At 45.2% G+C, this 22,002-nt stretch overlaps 1 protein-coding gene across 3 annotated transcripts in view; it reads left to right on the top strand.

Moving 5' to 3' along the window:
• Positions 1 to 21,599, top strand: part of Sptbn1 (spectrin beta, non-erythrocytic 1) — a 172,283-nt gene extending 150,684 nt beyond the window's left edge. For all 3 annotated transcript variants that reach the window (XM_032917109.1, XM_032917110.1, XM_032917111.1), the window contains 15 exons: positions 73 to 162; positions 327 to 608; positions 1,302 to 1,432; positions 2,685 to 2,889; positions 3,180 to 3,554; positions 6,376 to 6,620; positions 7,408 to 7,546; positions 8,442 to 8,526; positions 10,353 to 10,549; positions 11,250 to 11,359; positions 11,892 to 11,955; positions 16,314 to 16,552; positions 17,524 to 17,697; positions 19,376 to 19,418; positions 20,283 to 21,599. In XM_032917109.1, coding sequence (XP_032773000.1) covers positions 73 to 162; positions 327 to 608; positions 1,302 to 1,432; positions 2,685 to 2,889; positions 3,180 to 3,554; positions 6,376 to 6,620; positions 7,408 to 7,546; positions 8,442 to 8,526; positions 10,353 to 10,549; positions 11,250 to 11,359; positions 11,892 to 11,955; positions 16,314 to 16,552; positions 17,524 to 17,697; positions 19,376 to 19,418; positions 20,283 to 20,501 — 2,598 coding nt within the window. In that variant the 3' untranslated portion in view covers positions 20,502 to 21,599. The remainder of the gene's footprint in view (positions 1 to 72; positions 163 to 326; positions 609 to 1,301; positions 1,433 to 2,684; positions 2,890 to 3,179; positions 3,555 to 6,375; positions 6,621 to 7,407; positions 7,547 to 8,441; positions 8,527 to 10,352; positions 10,550 to 11,249; positions 11,360 to 11,891; positions 11,956 to 16,313; positions 16,553 to 17,523; positions 17,698 to 19,375; positions 19,419 to 20,282) is intronic.
• Positions 21,600 to 22,002: the final 403 nt, after the last annotated feature.

Genomic DNA, 22,002 nt, shown 5'->3' with positions numbered 1-22,002 from the left:
CCCTTGTCCTCCTTACGATTTCTTTGTTCTTCACGTGGTCCTAACCACTTTTCATTCTCAATTTTTTTCTAGCTGTGGGTTGGCGAGAGGATGCCTTTGGCAACTTCCACAGATCATGGCCACAACCTTCAAACTGTGCAGCTGTTAATAAAGAAAAACCAGGTAAGCGTTTCTGCCAAGGCTAGCTGTACCTGATACACTGCTGCATTGTAATGCAGATGACGTGAGAGACCTTCGAAGGTTTGTGAGTTCTGCTTGGTGCAACATTTCAAAATAAGGACCAGGCCTTGGCCATTTAGCAAACTGTTTTTGCCTCTTCTGCACAGACCCTCCAGAAAGAAATCCAGGGACACCAGCCTCGTATTGACGACATCTTTGAGAGGAGCCAAAACATCATCACAGATAGCAGCAGCCTCAATGCCGAGGCTATCAGACAGAGGCTCGCCGACCTGAAGCAGCTGTGGGGGCTCCTCATTGAGGAAACTGAGAAACGCCATAGACGGCTCGAGGAGGCACACAAGGCCCAGCAATACTACTTTGATGCAGCTGAAGCAGAGGCATGGATGAGTGAACAGGAACTGTACATGATGTCTGAGGAAAAGGCCAAGGTGAGAGGTGCTTCCCAGCTCCCATGAGGAGGTATGCCTCAAAGAGTGACCTGTTAGATCCTTTCAGCTGCTAGCTACATAGTGTCTTTACTCCACCTGCTGCCTCTGTGTGTGTGTAAATATATATACACATATGTACATGTGTATGTAAGTGTACACACACACACACACACACACACACACACACACACACACACTTGTTTGAGACAGGGCTTCCCTAAGGTATCCTTGGTCTGGTCTGGCCTTGAACTCACAGAGATCTACCTTCCTTGGCCTCCAATTACTGGGATTACAGGCATGTCCTACCATGCCTTCTAGAATTATTCATAAAATCACCCAGGCTCTTTAACATACAAAATGGTTTTAAGACCATTAAAAGGACTTTAAGGCTATAGAATGCTGTCATGCAGATGCATACCAGACTGAGGTTTTTAGCTAGCTGATGTACATGTACATTAGACTTAGCAAGCTCCCCTCTACCTTACAGTGGCCTTGGCCACACTACACGTTCCCCTTTGCAGAGGCCTCTATTAGTCCCGGCCAATGCACTTAGCCATGTCTGCCCATGGCCTATATTATACTTGTTTTGTTTCTTTCTGATGATTCTTCCTCTTGTACCACCTCACTGGGCAGTTAATTTATTGCCCCAGGCATAACTTCTGGCTATGGTTTTGATGGTCCCTTTCTTTGCAGGATGAGCAGAGTGCTGTCTCCATGTTGAAAAAGCACCAGATTTTGGAACAAGCTGTTGAGGACTATGCAGAGACAGTACACCAGCTCTCCAAGACCAGCCGGGCACTGGTGGCTGACAGCCATCCCGAAAGGTAGGTGACAGTTTGAGGATGAGGCCACCCAGGCTGTTGATTCTTCAGTGAGGGTGTCTTACTAACCTGCCCCAAAAGAAAATGGCACCGCCCATCATACAGTAGTGGTAAAGCAGGTCACCTAAGAGCCTGTGGTGTACTAGGAAGGTAAAATTGTTACTCAGAAGTTGCACTGAGTAATAATTATTTTGTGTTAAATATCTCATGTTGAAAGATCACTAGTATCATAAGTTGTACGTATATTGGGCTAACAGAAGTAATGAAGGTCCTTACTTCAGCTGAAAAAGTTATCTAGTCCAAGTGTGATGGTATATGCCTTTTATTCCAGCACTTGGGAGGCAGAGTCAGTTAGATCTCTGAGTTCAAGTCCACCGTGGTTTACATAGCCAGCTATAGGCTAAACAAGATTATATAGTGAGGCCCTGTCTGAAAAAAAAAAAAAAAAAACTGTTTGAGAAAGAAGTGATTAAGAGGACTAAGAGGCAGGAGTGCCTAGACTTATGAAGTAAAATGGGTCTCACAAAACCAAGATATTGGCACTACCTAACAGGAAAGACATGTAAGATTGTGAGCTCTCTGGTCCTCAGGCTGCTGTGGTAACTGGGAGAGAAGAACTGGCAGGCTTTCTCAGAGCCACCTTTTAGGACTCACGAAGGAAAAAAAATGGTTTGAGTGTTTGTTTGTCCAGTGCAAGACAGGCAGGGAAAGGTGAGGTCAGTGGGTCTGTTGGCACATGAGGAAGCCCTTGAGATGTTCATAACTAGATTCCCCAGGAAGAATAGGCTGCGATGCAGCCTTCTCCCTCTCTGTCATGAGATTTTTATTCTGGTGACAAATTCCAGGAAGTAGGATTCAGTCTCCTAGCTACACTGAGCAAACAGGAGCAGACAGAGCCAGCTCTGCTAGCAAAGAAAGGCCACAGCCCAGCAAGCAGGAGCTGCACAGGCCAGAGAAGAGCTCTAGAGGACAGCCTGTGCCTTCTGGCAGTGGAGGATGGTTCCAGTATTTTCATTAACTTTTAGCAGTGGGGAAAAATATCAGGGTGGCCTTTGCCTTAATTATTTTCTTTGGTTTCTGTATTCGCTCTTCATCATTTGAAATGGAGGTTATTCAGGGTTTTGATTTTTAGACCAGATAGGTTAAAATGGAAGCTTCTTTGGAGAAATTTTGGTGTAACAATTATGTTATCCTCACTCCATTGTGTCTTCAGAAGACATTTGAGGTACCGTCCTCACTGCTGGTTCTTTTTCAGTGAGCGTATTAGCATGCGGCAGTCAAAGGTCGACAAGCTGTATGCTGGCCTGAAGGACCTTGCTGAGGAGAGGAGAGGGAAACTTGATGAGAGGCACAGGCTATTCCAGCTCAACAGGGAGGTGGATGACCTGGAACAGTGGATCGCCGAGAGGGAAGTGGTTGCAGGCTCCCATGAGTTGGGGCAGGACTATGAGCATGTCACGGCAAGTACTTGGGGAAGTGGGTGGTGGTATGGAAGGCCATTGGCATTCCTGGGCTGGGAGGTCATGGGTATGGTTTCGGCTTGGTGCTTTTGTTGGGTGACTTTGTAGTGGATGACATTCCTCGCCACAAGTAGACAAGATAGGTGCTGCAGTCCAGAGCTGGCTGTGGTTCTTCGGGCTTGAGTGTCCCTTGTGCCTCCCACTTGGCGTCTCTTTCCGGCGGCATTCATGTGATGGGGTAAAAGCCCCACAGTGCTCGCAGTGATTTCCTTGTGTGCATCCCATTTCAGATGTTACAAGAACGGTTCCGAGAATTTGCTCGAGACACAGGAAACATTGGGCAGGAGCGTGTAGATACAGTTAACCACATGGCAGATGACCTCATCAATTCTGGACATTCAGATGCTGCGACTATTGCTGAGTGGAAAGACGGTCTCAATGAAGCCTGGGCTGACCTCCTGGAGCTCATTGACACGAGAACACAGATTCTTGCTGCCTCTTACGAACTTCATAAGTTTTACCATGATGCCAAGGAGATCTTTGGCCGCATCCAGGACAAACACAAGAAACTCCCTGAGGAGCTTGGAAGAGATCAGAACACCGTGGAGACTTTACAGAGAATGCACACCACCTTTGAACATGACATCCAAGCTCTGGGCACTCAGGTAGGTAGAGCTGCCCAGGGCAAGGGAGAGTCCCTGTAGAGTATCTCCTTACAGAGTATCTTGGGCCTCTCTGTCTCTGTTTCTTGGCTCCTCAGAATGTACCTGAAATGATACCCAAACACACATGTATACGCACATGAACATGCACACCCCACCCAGGAAAGCTTTGTAGTCTGTACAGTTCTGAATTTGTCACACTTGAAAGTAACGTTAGATGAACATGGTGGTGTTTAAATTAGGCAGATGCACATAGAAAGCCTCAATGCAAGTTCCTGTTATGGTAATGTGGCCGTCAGGATCACTTTGAAAACAGTTTCTCATTGTCTTCCACCAGCCAGGTTCATTTTTCTGCATTGATTGCTCTTATTAATTCTTTGTGTTTGCATACGAAGTGAGAAATCTCTTTGACACGCCTGATCTTCTAGCTCCAGCACTCTATGAAGTGGCTTAGCACTAAAACAATTTTGAGGATGTTGAGAAAACAGTGAGACTCAATAGTGTTTGCTCTCTCCTTCGCCTTCTAATCTCGAGTTTCCTGATCAGTCTTAGTTCTTGCAGTTGAAAAATGGTCACCTCCCTCCTCCAAATTGATGTTCCCAGAGAAGAAGCCGATTTTGCCTAATTCTTGACTTCCTGAGAAGTCAAGAGTTCTGCTCTTGCTTATTGAGAGCAAATGATCAACAGAGTGAGGAGAAGGCCAGATGCAGTATACTCTTACTCCATTGGATCTGAGTGCAGTCTTAGGATAAGGAACCCAATGGGAAGGTGAATGGGCAGGGGCTATTTGCTAGTGAATATTTAACCCCTCTCCCATGACACAAGCCGAGACTTGGCCCAGATTGGTTTAGGTGAGTATGTACCTCACCACGCTTTAGCACTTAGGACTTGTTCTGTAGAGGGCTTGACTACCATCTGGAGTCTCAGTTCTCACGTTCTCTCTGGCTGTGAGTTAATTTACCCCTCTATGCTCAGGTTTCCTGCTGCCTCGAGGGTTGAGATGATCCTTGTAAAGCAGATCTGCTAATGTGTCCCCGTTATTTTTAAGAAATGCTAAGGGATGCTTTGCAGAAGTCTAGAGACAATTAAGAACTGGGTCCTTCCACATTTACTTTTAAAACTATAGGATGCTTAAGAGATAGAATCATTCCCTGTTTCTTCATTAAATACTTTTGCCTCATGAGACTGTTAACGCTTCATGCACACCACCAAGAAACCAACCCCTCAAGTCTGTTGGGTTTCACCTACTCACCATGTCACTGTAGAAGCCATTAAGAGCCATGAAAAGATGGTGGCCCTCCTGAGGCACCAACCCACAAACACTTGCTCAGAGGTAGTAACGGTCTTGAGTGGCCAAGGCTGTCCTTAACTCCTGTGCTAGCTTCTCCAGAGAGACCCTATTTTAAAGAAAATAACCAGAGGCACAAGAAATGATGACTGTGACTTGGAAGACAAAGAAACTGATTTTCAAGTAATTTCCTACATCTTGCTCATGATCATCTGACTTACATACCTTAAGTGTAATTCAGAAATAGAGACAATGTCCCAAAGCAAATAGAACATGAATATCAAATCACCATGCAGAGACCAAGTCCTGTTGATGTTTTTTGTTTGTTTGTTTTTTGTTTTTTGTTGTTTTTTTTTTCTGTGTATCTTTTTTAGAAACTCCCATGTTCTTGCCACAGCTTAAAGTCCTTTTGTACAATTGAGGGTCAATAATCTACCTTCTCCCAAATCATAACATTGGGTGACCCCCATCTCATTGTCCCTGACATTTCTCCAAATAACCTCCCTTAGTCATGAGAGGCTCCTCCAGGACTGTGGACTCTGGACTTCGGTCACATAGTTTTAGCACCAGATAATGTCAGACATGAGTCTGACATGTCTCACTGTGAATGGGTTAAGTGTTTCATGTACAACACAGTGAAAATGGACACCCAAGGATAAGGTAGTGGATACAGTGGTGCACAGCACACATTTAGTCCTTACACTTGGGAGGCAGAGACAGATGGATCTGAGTTTGAAGCCAGCCTGGTTACATAGTGAGTTTCAGGGCAGCAGGGCCTAGACAGTGAGACTCTGTCTCCAAAAAAGGGGGGTGGGAGTCTAAAATAGTCACTGGTTTCTTCTATAATGACAAATCTCCGTCATTATCTAAAGTTATAGCCTGTTTTTCACCCTTTGTCACAGAAAGTAGAATCTTACTTTTAAAACAATACTTGGTTTGTTGTGGGGGCATGTGTGCCTTGCAGGTAAAATGGTAGCTCTGTAGTGGTCCCTCCTACCATTGTGTGATCCAGTGTTCACCTGAAGTCAGCAGGCTTATATTTCAAGTGCCTTTACCTATTTGTCAGCCCACCCACTCCCACTTACTTTTAAAAGTTAGGCTAGCCTGGAATTCACTGTATAGCTGAGGATGACCTTGAACTCCTGATCCTCCTGCCTCTGCCTCTCAAGTTTGGGGTTTACAGGTATGTGCCAGCACACCCAGCCAGTCAAGGTATTTTTTTTTATCTTGGAATGGGTCTAGATGTATACCTACTCAGCTCTGTCTTCACATCCCAGGCTACAGGACTTCCCTGTGTTCCCAGAGCATTGTATTTCTTTCATTGTTTGAACCTACTTAATAACGATTCAGTAGGTTTGGGGTTTTGTGACTTGGCTCTACCCAGTGAAACAAGAGCTTGTTAAGAGGCACAGACCTAGCAACCTATGACTCCTTCCCACTGCTCTTTATGGTGAAACAGTAGGTAAGGAAGGGAAGGGCTGATGGTGGCCAGGCCATAGTAGTGAAACCTGGCTTTTCTCCCCTGTGGCTTCACAGGTGAGGCAGCTGCAGGAGGATGCAGCCCGCCTCCAAGCAGCCTATGCAGGGGACAAGGCTGACGACATCCAAAAGCGTGAGAACGAGGTCCTGGAGGCCTGGAAGTCCCTGCTGGATGCTTGTGAGGGTCGCAGGGTGCGGCTAGTAGACACAGGAGACAAGTTCCGCTTCTTCAGCATGGTGCGTGACCTCATGCTCTGGATGGAAGATGTCATCCGGCAAATCGAGGCCCAGGAGAAACCACGGTAAGGCTCCTGGCCGCTGAGGTGTGGGTCTTCAGAAAAGAGCTCCTCAGATGGTGTTCCCTTCCTCTAGGTTCTCACTCCCACACCCCCATATTGCACACTCACTCACCCGCACCTTCCCACCCAGGCTTTCTGGAGTTACTTTTTTGTATCTTTGTTATATTAAAAGTCTCTGGTTGAGGATTTAGCTCAGTGGTAGAGCACTAGGCAAGTGCAAGGCCCTGGGTTCGGTCCCCAGCTCTGAAAAAAAGAAAAAAAAAAGTCTCTGTTTTCACGTATATCACAAAGTGATATTCACCCTTAATATTTGTTTCAAAAGTGTCCTGAACTGAAGTGAGCAGTGTCTTCCCTTTAGTTTGGTTTCTTTCAAAGCAGTGACGATTTTAATAGATGAGCAGAGGCATCGGTTCCTGAGTGCTTTCCTCCACATCTGGTTTTGTATTTCTGTATGTCTCAAGGACATCAACTGTTCCATCAGCCTGTTACGTCTGGCTGTTCTTTTTGTGCCTTCTCAAAGGAGTATCTGCTTGCATTGCATGTAAGGGTAAAGATATGAACTGACCCAGTGGTTTTCTTTTGTGCACTCCAAGATGCCTTTTTCGCACGTTACAGTGTTAGCTGGTCCTGAGCGAAGTATTACTGGACTTGAGCAGTTTGGCCTGAGTTTAGGCTGCAAATCAGCCCTAAGAAAGACAATTAGACTGTTGGTTTCCTCCAAATTATGAGTTTTAAAGCCTGCATGTTTATTTGAAAAGCTTCTCTCAAAGGAGATGTTACTTTCTTATAGGGATGTGTCATCTGTTGAACTGTTAATGAATAATCATCAAGGCATCAAAGCTGAAATCGATGCTCGTAATGACAGTTTTACAGCTTGCATTGAACTTGGGAAATCCCTGCTGGCAAGGAAACACTATGCTTCTGAGGAGGTAGGATGCTGCTTTGCTTTGGGACCTGACATGAACTCAGCCAGTGTTAGGATGTAAAATGCTTTTATTTTGCATGTGTCTTTGAAGTCTCCCACAATCCATAGGGATTGGTTCCAAGACCTCTCTGAGAGGTAGAATCCATAGATGGTTAGATAACATATGTAAAATGTCATAGGATTTATTCAAAACCTTAGAACATCTCTGGACCCCGTGTCATACCTAACACAGGGGAGTCTGTTGTACTGTAGTAAGAAATAACAAGCCAAGTCCACGTGTTCAGTGTCATTGCAGTTTTTCTGATATTTTTGTTCTGTGTAGTTGTGCACTTGAGTACAAGGCCTACAATACACGTGCAAGTGAGTGCATTTCTTTACATTATCTTGAAGCTTGATCTGTCTGCTTAGAATAACTTACATAAAACCGTACACCCCAAACCAGCAATTGTTTAGCCAGAGATCATTTTTGAGGGTTCCAGGTATGAAAACAGCCTGTGAGCTCCTCGTGGGGTGGCTTGGCTGTGTCTTACCTCTGGCTGCAGCTCTGGTCAGGACAGTAGCACTGATGTTCCCTTCATAGCTCCCTTCACAGGAGTGGGTGTCTCCTGGAAAAGCCAAGGCTCTGTGGGTATCGTCGTCCTTCTCTTCATCACCGCTACTGTGTCGGGGAGCTGTGCGGTGTAGTGCCGCAGCGCAGTCGGCTGCCTCGGCACGGGCAGCCTGAACTGGAGCTTCCGCCTTCCGGGGAACGAGCTGTGTTCTTCCCTCCACTCCGAGACATGGATGATCGTCTACGCTGATGCTTTGCAGCGCAGGGGAATACATTTTCTTGTACAAAGTGCTCATCCGGGACACACAAAAGATTGCAGTGTTTTATTAAAACCCTTGTTTTTGTGCAGATCAAGGAAAAGTTACTGCAGTTGACGGAGAAAAGAAAAGAAATGATCGACAAGTGGGAAGACCGCTGGGAGTGGTTAAGACTGAGTAAGGACAAGCACGCCGTGTTTACCTTTATGTTCTTCCTGTGTGTCCACGGAATGTATACAAATTGAACTTTCTGCTTAAATGAATATCAGAGTATCACTTCATGATTTTAAAGTCTTAAATGTTTCTTTCTCAGTGTATTCATACTTACACTGTCTTTAAGGAGTTCTTGGGGCTGGCTGAAGAGATGGCTCAGCAGCTGGGAGCACTTACTGCTCTTCCAGAGGACCTGAGTTTAGTTCCCAGCACCCGTGTGAGGCTCACATCCTGTACATCTCCCGCTCCAGAGCATCTTAACCTCTCTAGCTCCTGTGTGCACCTCAGATACACACACACACACACACACACACACACACACACTAAAAATGTGCAGGGTGTGGTGGTGGTGTACACCTTTAATCACTCAAGAGTCAAAGAAATACAGTTCTGTCTGAGATCAAGGCTAGCCTAGTCTACATAGCAAGGTCTAAGAACAGACAGGGATATGAAGAGTGACACTGTCTCTATAAAAAAAAACAAAAATAAATAATAAAAAATTCTCTCCCTCTTCTTCCCTCTCTCCTCCCTCTCTTTCACCTCTCTCTACCTTCCTCTCTCTCCTCTCCCCCTCTCCTCCTTCCTCACTCTCTCTCTAGCTCTCTCTCCTCTCTACCTCTCTCCCTCTCCCTCCCCTCTCTGTATAACCCCAGTGAACCTGGAATTATGAGCCCTCACTGGATTCAAAATGTACAGTATTAAGAGTAGCACCTTATGTTTGATTTGAACATTAAAAATAGTTCAATTCAAGCTTTTTTTTAAAGATCTATACTCTAACATGTTGTGTTGATACTTTAGGCTCTGTCTTGCATTCTAACCTCATTCCCTTCTTTTGTAGACTCTTAGTAAAAACTAAAGTTGTATAGAAAACCCAGTTGGGCCCAGAGCCCTCTGATGTCCTGTTACTAAAGATTTCATTTGCAGGCTTTGAGAACTCTGGGACAGTTTCATTCTGTGTATCAAAGCCTGTGTCATACCTGCTGTGAACTGGATACCAGGCTATAATCTGGTTTACAGTGGTGACTTGCATGCTACCTACCTTGAAGAATTGACAGTTCCCTAGTTTCTTGTCAATTTATACGTTGTGGGGTCCATCATGATGTCAAAATAAGATGATTAGCCCATTCCTGGCTCAGTGATGCTCTGCACAGTAGGTTCTTATCCGCCTGGCCTGAGACAGTGCTGCGTGAGCTGCTATGACTGTGCACCATCAGTCCAGCTAAGCCAGGCTCTAATCCCGTTCATCATAACTGCACTGGGAGGAGAGCTCTTCCTCACGTGGAGGACAAGGCCCTGTCTTCTCCCTTCGTTCGTATTCCTATCCTCTCAGTCCTCCAAGAGAAAATTGGATTTCAACCTAATACAAGCTGCTATGTGAATTCCTGCCTCACCTGCATAGTCTGGCATGTAGAGGTTGTGTGTCCTGTAAGGGCTCTGAGATCTGGTCTCTCAGAATTGGGGCCAGTGACAGAGTAAATTATAAGCCTGTATAGTCCACCTGAGAGCCACTGTCCACATATGGCTCTTGGAAAATAGAAGTCATCTAAAATTTGACTTGTGTTCATATTTGGTAAACAGAGAAAAGTATGTTAGAATAGAATTTTTTTAATATATTAGGTTAAATCAAAATCCAATTAAAGCAATCACCCCTATTCCTGGACATTCTTGCTGTGTGGCTCCCTGGGTTTACATTTGATGGCATTTGGTGTCATAGATGATACAGGGGCATGCGTAGGCCAGCGCTGTTGTGTGGCCCTGTGACAGACTCTCATTCTTGGCTCCCTGTGCAGTTCTGGAGGTCCATCAGTTCTCAAGAGATGCCAGTGTGGCTGAGGCGTGGCTGCTGGGGCAGGAGCCGTACCTATCCAGCCGCGAAATCGGCCAGAGTGTGGATGAAGTGGAGAAGCTTATTAAGCGCCATGAGGCATTTGAAAAATCTGCAGCGACCTGGGATGAGAGATTCTCTGCCCTGGAAAGGTTGACAACAGTAAGTGTCCAAGAGATGTCTGGCAGGCACAGTACTTGGCCTGTTTGTGTGAATCCCAGGAATCAAATGGATCAGATCAGATCTTGGACCACTACTAAATCATCTCCATTCCAAATCATCTTTCTCCAGCCAGAGCTTTAAAGCAGAGCTTGAGCACTGGTCTTCCTTCTTCCAAAACGTTTATTCATAGAACATGGACTCTGACTGTCCGTACCTCTGGCGAGTGAGCATGTGTCAAAACAGAATCTTTTACAATGCAGCTGTTGCTCATGGAATGGATTCATTTCAGGAAGACTATTCTGTGACTTTAATTCTTTCTCCCTGTTTCTCTCCTACAATACAGGTGCTTCCTTGAACGTTTTTGTGGGTCCATGGTGGGTTTTTATTGAGACTTCATGGAAAGTCTGGCTTCAAACCTCCTTCCCCCCCCCCCGCAACTTTTCCCTCAACAAAGTTAAGAAGATGTAGTTAATTTTGAAATCTCTATTTCCAGTTAGGGGTAGACAGCCCTTTCTTCCCTGCAGCTTTAGATTGTAGCTACAGTGCTCATGGACATAATGCCATTCATTGTATTTGCTGTATTGATCTTTGAGGTTGTCCAGTATGAACCATTGTAGAAAAAGTCTCTTGGGTTTCTAGAACGTTCTTCAAAAACATCAAAGGTCTTAGCCCTGGTAAACAGCAGCCTATTCTCCTGTAGTTGGAGCTACTGGAAGTGCGCAGACAGCAAGAGGAAGAAGAAAGAAAGAGGCGACCACCGTCTCCGGAGCCAAGCGCGAAGGTTTCAGAGGAGGCTGAGTCCCAGCAGTGGTGAGACACTGGAAGCATAAGAGGCTAAAACATTGGTTTTGGTGGCAAGTGAGATTATGGGGCATCTGTTCTAAGTCTTGTAAAGCCAGGAACATATCCTTCGTGTTCACTGTCTCATCAGTACCATTGAGACTCATGTAGCCATGCCAAGTGACAGTTGAGAGCAGTCGCACGGCGGAGTGAAGTGTAGAGGAGGGGAGCAGGACACACACACAGACACACTGCTCTGGGTGACTCACTGAGATTTCAAGGCAGTGGTTCTGTGATAGGGAAGAACTGATTTCCTATTTGCAGAAGGCTGTTGGCGAGTTGTACACCATGAACGTCTAAAATGAGTTTATCAGGTGGGGGTGGTGACGGTGAAGGCTTAACCTATTTTAGGAACCATCTAAAACACATAGAAGTGCCAGGTGTAACAACATGACATTGTGTGGAAGAAGGATGTTCACACTTGTTTTTTTTTTTCCTTCTCTCTTCTCTTCTTTCTCTTCTTTCTATCCTTCCCTTCGGTTTTCCAATCTCACCCTAACAGGGACACTTCAAAAGGAGACCAAGTTTCCCAGAATGGTTTGCCGGCTGAGCAGGGATCTCCACGGGTTAGTTACCGCTCTCAAACGTACCAAAACTACAAAAACTTTAATAGCAGACGGACAGCCAGTGACCATTCGTGGTCTGGACTGTGAAGTTCACAACCATTTGTCAAGAACCATTCTGTCCACATCCTTTTTGGCTTCCATGTCACCCAAAGTGTTAAAATTTTTACTTAATTCATAGCTTTCCTTGATTTCATATTTGTTTGCATTTAATTTGTTTATTTGGATCCTCATTGCCTCAAAGCATCATACTTAATTTTTGTTTATTTATTGTGAGCTTTTTACTTTAAGGTTTTACATGAGTAATTGAAATTAAATTATAGCATAATGAAGAAATGAGAATCTAACAGGTACGGCACAGACAAGTTACCCTAACAGGGCACAGTACTCTGCTCTAGGTGCTGTGTTATTTACAAGTATTATTAACCTATAGTAGTTTAGTAACTAGGAAAACCGGTTTGTAAGGAAGGAGACATTTACTACTAAGGTTAGGCCTGCAGTCATTCCATGGAGAATGTGTTCATCAAATGGCCCCAAAGAAGCTGAGTCTTGTTGGGAAGCTGCTTAAGTTTTAGGTGCAGGACCCAAAATGTTCTGAGACGCTTGGGTCGTTTATTACTTTGTACAAACCCAATAATCCTCTCTTTTCTGCCAAGTACTCAACCCAGAAATGTAGGCTTCTGTGCAGCACACGGTACAGCCCACTGATTGCTGCCACCAGCTATGTCTTGGTCAGTGTTGCCGCTGCCAGCACTCAGGGCGTGGCAAATTCCAGCAGCTCTCACTCGGCCTGTGTTAGGAGCCTGCCTAGAACATCAGTCAGAGGCTTCAGGGTGTCAAACTCTTTTAAGCAAATGGAACAAAAGCCATTTTGGTTCATCCTGATTACTTGAACGATACACTCAATGCCCTGTATCTGGGAGCACTTGCGGAGGTGTCCTGGCCCTAGAGGGCTACTTCAATGTCTCGACTGACAGAAACTCTTGTGTGTAAAATGAAGCTCAAAGTTCTCTAGGAAGGAGTCCTCAGAATGGCATGTATTGGGCCACTAGCAGGGATTGAAGACATTTTAACAGAAATCCTTTTTCTTAGGCGTAAAAGCTGATAAAAGGGGTGACTTCCTGGTTCTGATCAAAACCAAACCAAACCCTCACTGCAGCAAAGCCTTGCAAGACACCCCCTTGCTCATTTGCCATGTTTAGATGCCTTAGTGGAGTCAGAGCCATGTTTGGTATGTGTTTTCCATGAGCTAAGTCTAATTTGTCTTTTCATCTCATGATGCATTTTTTCTCTTTTGTCAGGATAACATCATATAGCATCTTGTTTGTTCTTCCTAATCTCTATGTACATATCTATCTACCTGTAACCGTAGATAGCTATCTAGATAGACACCAAGCTTCTTATACTCCGGGCTAGTATGCATCATTATCGGGTCTCTGCCTTAAAACACATCCAAATTTATATTAGAAAAAAAAAAAACAAAACTATAGCTTTTTCTTTGGTCACTAGGGTTCCAAATCATACTGTGTCACTGATCATATATATAATACGCTTTACGTGATCATACTTGCTTATATATGATGTTTCCATATATGTGCTGTGTGTTTAAGTTTTATATCATCCAGACTTATAACCAAATTTTAATGCTTTTTTATATCAAAACAGAAAACACACATAAGCACACAAGACAGGAGTGCTAAGATACTGTTTAGCGTTTGCTCTGCTGCCTATCTTTGTCTGTGTTTTTAATTAACGATTGGATTGTATTGGAAGAAGAAAAAGCAGTTTCATTATTTTGGATGATGATGCAGAGACTCATGTTAATGAACTCGAAAATGGTGTTGCTTCATGTACTTTGAAAACCAATCAGGTGTTTTGTGCGCTTCTACTTGTCATGTTGCATTCATGTTCACATCCTGATTTCAGTGCCTCAGATATGCCTGGCCACAAAAGCACTCTGAATTAATTGCTAAAGGGAAGCAACAACATGCGTGTGTGTGGAGGGGGGCTGGGGGGGTCTCATCACGTACATGTACCATTGTTTGATCTTAGCACTGTGATTTGCTTTTGACGTCTGTCCTAGTGATGTGTGTTGTCTGCTGGCATGCTCACAGCACATGTCCATTAAAGGTCATTTTGTTCCTTTATTTGTTGGCATGCTTACAGCACATGTCCATTAAAGTTCATTTTGTCCTTTTATTTTCATTGTTTTCTTGGTTAGTGATTTCATTTGCATAAACATTAATTTTCTCTGCATACTGGTGTGGGGTTTTCTCTTTCCTTCTAACTCCAAAGAAAAAATTTTTGCTGCAGAATTTCCATCAGAAGAAACTTCCCTTGTCTTCAACTACCTTGAAGTGTGACCAGCTCTGATAAATTATAGCCATTTCCAGATAAACTTCTGCCCACCCAGCCACTAGTGGTTTCCACGTCAAAGCTGCAGCACTAAATTTTTTTTTAACCTGGTGTCTGTACCTACTAACCCATGTTTCTCTCCACTCACACTGGCTCAGGCCTTCCACGCCAACTCACACATGCTCCTTATATGAGTTTCCTGAGATCCCACTAGAAGAGATTTGTCAACTGTAAGATCCCTCAGCATTCTTTTGACTTGGGCTTTGGTTACTTCCCCTCCTCCAACTTGCCCGTAACAGCAAAAAGAGAATCCAGGTATAGTGGGATATACTTGCAAGCAGAAGCTCTGGCAGGAGGATTGGGAGTTTGAGCCCATCCTGGGCAACAAAGCAAAGAGAGGAGGGGAAAAACGTAATAGTCTGTTGCTCAAACCATGCCCGTGGGCTGCTGCCGTCATAGCCAGGCCAACTGAGCACTCTGTCCCCCACCATGTGTCTTTCTGCCCTGATAATCCACTTACCATATTGGTATGAGAATAGAGAATTTTAATCAAAAACAACCTTAAGATTACATAGTCTCCAGTCATACCCTAAACCTTGATGCTAATTATGCTAGTTCACATAAACTTATCATTTCATGCCCTTCTACCAAGTTCACATTACCATTTTTCAGATAGTTAGCCTTGTTTTAAATAATCAGGGTCCATCAATCTAGATAAGACTTAGGCAAGAGAGTTGACAGATCTGAGTGTTAAGTGGTGGTGGTCAGTCTACTGCTTATACTGCCAAGGTTGCTGCTAACTGGGTGTCACTCTGACTCTGGGCAGCAGTGGTGGGGACTATAGCTAATGACTATGCCATTGGTAATTCCATGTTGTCTGTGTATGAGGGGTGCAGGTTGTCTGTAATCTACTAAAGCATCAGCCACACCCAGCTTTAGTAACTTGCTAATCCGTGCCCTGGGTATATCAGCCAGGGGCTGCTACAGTTAATGGTACACAGTTGATGGTACACAGGCCGAAAACGATTAAGAATCAAGACCCTACTACATTTCCAAAGCCGAAAAACCGTGTGGGTTACAATTTAAGTGAGCTTGGGAAGGAACGCTCCTGAAGACGTCTCCAGACTGAAGGGTCAAAGCCGCTGGAAGCCTGGCTGTCTCTGGGCTCCCGTCTCAGTGCAGCAAGGCACCGTGATCAACCACCCGTGATGGGGAAGGCCCTGGTTCAGTCTTTGTTTGGGGGTAAATAGCTGTGTGGTGTTGAGTGACTGTGATTGGCTTTTTCAGCTCCTTTAACACAAACTACAACCCACTCACAATCAACTTGGACAGATGTGGTTCAGTTGGTGTTTGTGGACTTGCCTCATTTCCTTCCAGCTCTTAAGTTCCAAAGTCTAACGGGGATGATAGATGTGAAGTGCATGACCGTTGTCCTAATTTTTGCATGTGTTTATGGTGATCTGGAGTGGAGGGGTGTGGGAGAAGAGCCAGGGAGCCTCTTTGAGAAACCAAAGGTGTTTACTTGTTGCATCTGGGGAATGCTGTGTAGTTCTGATAGGATTGTCTTTCCTTCTGTTTGTGAATGCCCTTTTGCTTCAACTTCAGCCCTTCTGACGATGCCCTTGGATGTAAGGTGGCTGCTGTATAACGTCCACTCTCATACTTACTATGTGTGACTGTTCCCATTGTCTTTGTTTTTTAACGTAACTGTAAGAGGAGATGATCTGAGTTATGTTAGCGAGAATGGAGTAATCAGAGGAGTAGAGTGCAGTAAAACTCTTACTGGCATTTCGCTTTTCTCATTTCCCCGCAAGTGGGCGAGCATTAATCCATTCCCACCTTCTAATGTCCTTGGTGTCCAGCTGGCTTTGCGGGGTGTGCACTGGTTTTACTGCACTGCCTCCATCTGTGCCAGGCATTTATACACAGCCACGTGTGCAAGTCAGAGCGTATGTGGTCCTGCCTTGCTCTCAGGGCTCTCTGAACGGCCTCTCCACTGTCCCTAGATGGCAGGAACCATGGAAACAAGTGAAATGGTCAACGGTGCTGCTGAGCAGAGGACAAGCTCCAAAGAATCCAGTCCTGTTCCTTCTCCCACCTCGGACCGCAAGGCCAAATCTGCACTTCCAGCCCAGAGTGCTGCCACCCTGCCAGCCAGGACCCTGGAGACGCCTGCGGCCCAGATGGAAGGCTTCCTCAATCGGAAGCACGAGTGGGAGGCCCACAATAAGAAAGCCTCAAGCAGGTAAAGACTGCACCACAGGGGAAAGTGGGGAGGGAAGTCACCCGTGTGGAGGTGGCCCAGCGTCATGCAGGATTGGCATTCAGAAGGTCAGAGCTTTTCATTCTGCGACCAGTGTGTCGAGAAGTGGAGTGAGGGTGCTCAGTGAGGAGAGGAGATGTAGTGGGCCAGAATCGCAGGAATGGCCTGAGGCTTATCCTGAGGAGGAGCTCACTATAGCGAAGTTGAACAATCTCCTAAAGTGAAGTGACTTCTTTATAGGGTTCCTTATGGGATCTAGCTTTCACAGACACTCACTTCTCTGTGTGAGTCTCCAGATGACTGTCTCCCACCAGTCTTTTAAGTTTATTATTTAGCTGATGAGAAAGTAGGTGCTCTGAGAGGTTGTAAACTGAGATGAAAATCACATCTGATTCCAGAGCCTGTGTGCTTAAATTACTGTACACGTGGAGCGTCCACCGTACATGTTGGAGGTGTCCACTGTACAAAGGGCTTGTGTCTGTGTTGAGTAAGGTTACAGTCTGATGTTCTCGTTAAGTTAACGTATTCTAACGGTGTGCCCCTTGCATACTGTTGGCGCACACCTGAGTCTAGCTCCCCAAAGGGATTCCACAAACACTAACGACCCTGGATCTACCCTCTTATCAGTAGCTGCACCACAAAAAGACGGTCACTAAGGCTGGGGGAGATTGTGCTTGAGAATAAGGAGCCTTGTCTGTGTTCTGAACACGAGTGAAAAGCTTCGGGCGACGTGTGGCCGAAGGGACGGCAGCTCGAGTGTCCTCCGACAGAGCGCCGTGTCCCTCCCCAGCTGCTCCTTAGCCATATGCACTGTTCCAAGGGGGTTGGGGCGGGGGCTGTTCCTCAGCATATGTTCAGTTTACGATAGAGAAGCTTCGTTTTCTTGTGAAATTCTTCCGGGAAGGGTAAGTACAGAGCCTTGATACTCCTCTCTCTCTGCTGTACCCACTCAGGTCCTGGCACAATGTTTATTGTGTCATAAATAACCAAGAAATGGGCTTCTACAAAGATGCCAAGAGTGCTGCTTCTGGCGTCCCCTACCACAGTGAGGTCCCTGTGACTTTGAAAGAGGCCATCTGCGAAGTGGCCCTTGATTACAAGAAGAAGAAGCATGTGTTCAAGCTAAGGTGAGAGTTTGCAGGCTCGTGGCTGTCTGGGCGTGTTCATCTCACTGAGGTTGGCTCTCTCACAAAGGTACTGTGGTAGCCGTGTCTCCTCCTACTAGTCTCAGTCCCTGAGAAAGCCTACTGAGACTTGCTGGATTGATTCTGTGGGACCAAGGCCACTCTTGCCTGGGCCTGGCTGTGCATCTGGACCCAGAGGAAAAGGAGCCTTCGTTTCATGACCTGGAACACGCTATTCCCTGACATTGCTGTGGGCTGTTAACATTGCGGTACATAATGGGAGCTTTAAAAAGCCCATTTTGAGCCCTTCTGGCTTATGAGGACTAAGGAATTGCCATGTTCGCTACAGATAGGTACTGCGAGTCATCCTAGAGCCTGAGGAAACGAACAGGAAGCATTTGAGTGGGACAGGCCATCCTCCCCAAGTCTTGCCACACTTCTGCATCCAAATGACTCCTCCTGTGGAAGACACCTCACACCACATCCACATCCATGACCCTGGTGTTTGGAGATGGCCAAACCATTTTGTTTCTTAGAAGTGGATAAAGAAAAGGCAGGGTGGGTGAGAGGATGCTCAGTGGTGACAGTGCTGCTGCCAAGCCTGATTGCATAGCCTCCTTCCTCAAAACCCGCTGGTAGATAGGGAAGGAGAGGAGAGGAGAGGAGAAAGGAAAGAAAAAGGAGGGGAAGGGGAAGGAGGAAAGGAAAGGTCCTCTTGCGTGCTATTTTTGACCTTCATGAGTGCGCATGCACATATTTTCAAAATACCTTTGTAAGTGCAGAAGTAAAGCCTCTTGACAGCCTGTCACTTCATGTGCTGCTGATTGGCTCTGTTGCTTTGGATCTGACGAGCTTCATCTTGGTTGGCCAGAGGATCACCCTGGGGGTTATGGTTGGTGACCACATGCTGTCTTGAGGAATGGCCTCCCAGGTGTGGCTGCTTTCGTTCCCATGAGAAAAATCTAAAGGACTTTTTTTCCATGTCAGTTGGGCAACTCTAGAATTTGCAGATGTGAGAGACACAAACTCAGAAACTAGAATTTGAGGAGTATTCACCTTTTTTGAAGTCTTCTCCTGAATTCATTTCTGGTCAGCAATTAAGAATCCAAATGGCCATAACCAAACCAGACCTTCCAGAGGTTGGACTTTTTGATCCTTCTGTTGGATTAAAGCACCAGATTGCCTGTGCATATTGATTGGATTTATCTGGTAAATGTGTGGCTTCTTATGATTAGGGGCCATTGTCTGGCCAATGCCCCTCTCTAGGCCTGGTCAATAACCCATGTAGAGCTCTATTGGTATCTCTGAGGTAAAGCCCACCACCTGCGTGTAACCCACCCTAGATTAAGGGGATGTGGGGTTTTGTTTGTTTTGGGTTTTTTTGTTTGGTTGGTTGGTTTAGGTTGGGTTTTTTTTTTGTTTTGTTTTGTTTTGTTTTGTTTTGTTTTGTTCTGTTTTGTATTTTGAGACAAAGTTCCTCTGTGCCCTGGCCATTTTGGAAATCGAGCTATAGACCAGGCTTGCCTGGAACTCACCTACCTCGGCCTCCCAATTACTGGAACTAAATAAAGGTGTGCATCACCACACCTGGCCTGTATTTTTTTTAATTTATATTTTTTAACTTTCTAATATGAAATTGTTACCTACATAATTGTAAAATGTAATTTTCTTGAAATTACAGACTAAGTGATGGCAACGAGTACCTCTTCCAAGCCAAAGATGATGTAAGTTACTACTTGGTTTTGTTTTTTCACATACCAAAGTTCATGGAAGTATTTGTGGGCTAAAAGAAGCAAATATCATCTTGTCCTTCAATAAGGAAGGGAAGCTAGAACAACACCCACTAGAAACGAGGAGCAAGGTCCTTGCCTGCTACTCCTTAGAACAAGGTACAGGGAGGTGGCCCAGGACTGAGTGTATCCTGATGCCAGTCTAAAGCCTGTGCACTGCACTGCATTATCATTAGCCTCTCCACCTCAGAGGACAGGGTCACTCAGTGTCACAGCGTGTGTAGCAATTTAAATGTTAAAAGGCCCCTTCCACCAAGAGAGATAACTCTGGAAAAGGGGCGTGAGGACTTGTAAGATGGCTTGGTTGGTAAAGGGCTTGCCACCAAGGCTGATGACCTGAGTTTGATCCCCAGGACATACTTTATATAAAGAGAGAATGAACTCTGAAAAACTGCCTTCTGATGAGTATAAACTCGTGTGTCTACACACACACACACACACACACACACACACACACACACACTCTGAAAAGGTTTTTTTTTTTTAATTTAAGGAGTAAGAGCACTTTCTTAATGCGAGTGACGTCTCACAGCCTGAGATTAGCCTTCCAGCTTCTGTAGGTGTATATATCCCAGACTGACGGCCTGCACACAGCACTGGGGCCAGTCCATCTAGAGGCAGAGCCATAGCCACTCTGGTAGTGAGAAAGCAGATAGGCATTTAAGGACAGTGACTCTACTTAGAGGCACTGCTGCCAAGCATTCCAGCTGCCAGGCGTGGAGCATCATGGAGGTAAGACCAGGACTCCTCATGCCCACCCCTCTTGACCAAGTCTTACCTGTGTCTTCCTCTGCGCAGGAGGAAATGAACACATGGATCCAGGCTATCACCTCTGCCATCTCCTCTGACAAGCACGACACGTCTGCCAGCTCCCAGAGTACGCCAGCATCCAGCCGAGCGCAGACCTTACCCACCAGCGTCGTCACCATCACCAGCGAGTCCAGTCCTGGCAAGAGGGAGAAGGACAAAGAGAAAGACAAAGAGAAGCGGTTCAGCCTTTTCGGCAAGAAGAAGTGAACTTCCCTGTTGTCCTTCCCTTCTCTTACCTTTAGTAAGAGTCCAGCATGCAAGCTCAGACCAACACATTACTCTGTGCCTAATGTTCCTCCATGTAGTTGATTTTCTTTCTTTTTTTTTTTTAATAAATTTTTTAATTTATAGAGTATTTCTGAGGGTTGGGGGAAACATAACTAAACACTTTATCTCCAAGTTAAAAAAGTTTGAGGTACAGAGGGAAGGCCAGATTTTTTAATGAAATTATATAGATTAGATCTCAGTATTTAAACTGTTCCTCAATTTTGTGAGGCTGTGTTGGAAATAACCCGCCTCTGAGGCTGTTGGTATGCAAGGCAGCGGTGCTTACACAATATTTCCTGGGCTCTCCAGAGACGATGGACTGATTTCCTGACACTACTCTCCCTTCACTTCCGTGGTTACCCTGAGTCTTGACTTACAAGTGCCCACGATGGGTGTAGCCTTTATTAAACAGATCGTGTATTCTGATCTCTTGCTGCAGCCACAGTGCAGCTCCCTATAAACCTGCAGCCCAAACCATTTGTATCAGGCATCACCTACTAACACAGACGTGCGGCTTTTCTGCATCAATTGCTGTGACGGTTCAGAATGTTGGTATACAAGAAGGAATAGAAAACTGATAAGGTTTTAAATAATCTGTAATTTCAATCTTTTTTTTCTGAAATACATTATATTGTATGTTTGAAATAATTCTAGTACAAAGTATAATAAAACTAGATGTATAATAAACCCTTTAAATCATTGCTAAGTGTATAAGTGGAACTGAAGCATTTATTGGACAAAGTAATGTTACTCTAATGGTTACTTGCTCGCTCCTGCGTGGCCACACTGTTATAATTTGCTTCATTACCTTGCTATTTGATACATAGTGTGCATTTCTCTGTCACTGTAACTATTGTAATGACAAATTTTCATCTTACTGCACAATCAAAGTGTCATTGATTAGGAATGACCTCCAGAGTCTGAGCCTGGACAGGGAGTGGGCGCTCAGGCCTGGTGCTCCGTTGTACGACCTGTACCTCTCAACTTTTGCCCCGTCTGTTAAATATATGCTATGTCATTAAATGCTTTTAAATCTAACCTTGTGAGTAACACGTGTTTCTCCTTTCCTGTCCAAGCATGCCTAATAGGGGACTCACAGAGGAAGAAATAGCAAACAGAAAGGGTTAAATGGTGAGGCTGGGTCCCTCTATCACTCTGTGTGTGTGTGTGTGTGTGTGTGTGTGTGTGTGTGTGTGTCAGGGTCCCTCTATCACAGTGCGTGTGTGTCTGAGTCCCTCTATCACAGTGTGTGTGTGTGTCTGTGTGTCTGTCTGAGTCTCTCTCACTGTATATGTGTCTGTCTGGGTCCCTCTATCACTCAGTGTGTGTGTGTGTGTCTGTCTGTCTATGTGTGTCTGTCTGTGTGTGTCTGTGTGTGTCAGTGCGTGTGTGTCTGTGTGTCTGTCTGGGTCCCCCTATCACTGTGTGTGTGTCTGTGTGT

This window comes from Rattus rattus, chromosome 11 (assembly GCF_011064425.1).
Source record: "Rattus rattus isolate New Zealand chromosome 11, Rrattus_CSIRO_v1, whole genome shotgun sequence".
Classification (NCBI taxonomy): Eukaryota; Metazoa; Chordata; class Mammalia; order Rodentia; family Muridae; genus Rattus; species Rattus rattus.
Note: the sequence above shows the minus strand (reverse complement) of the source record. Positions and strands in the feature narration are given on the sequence as shown.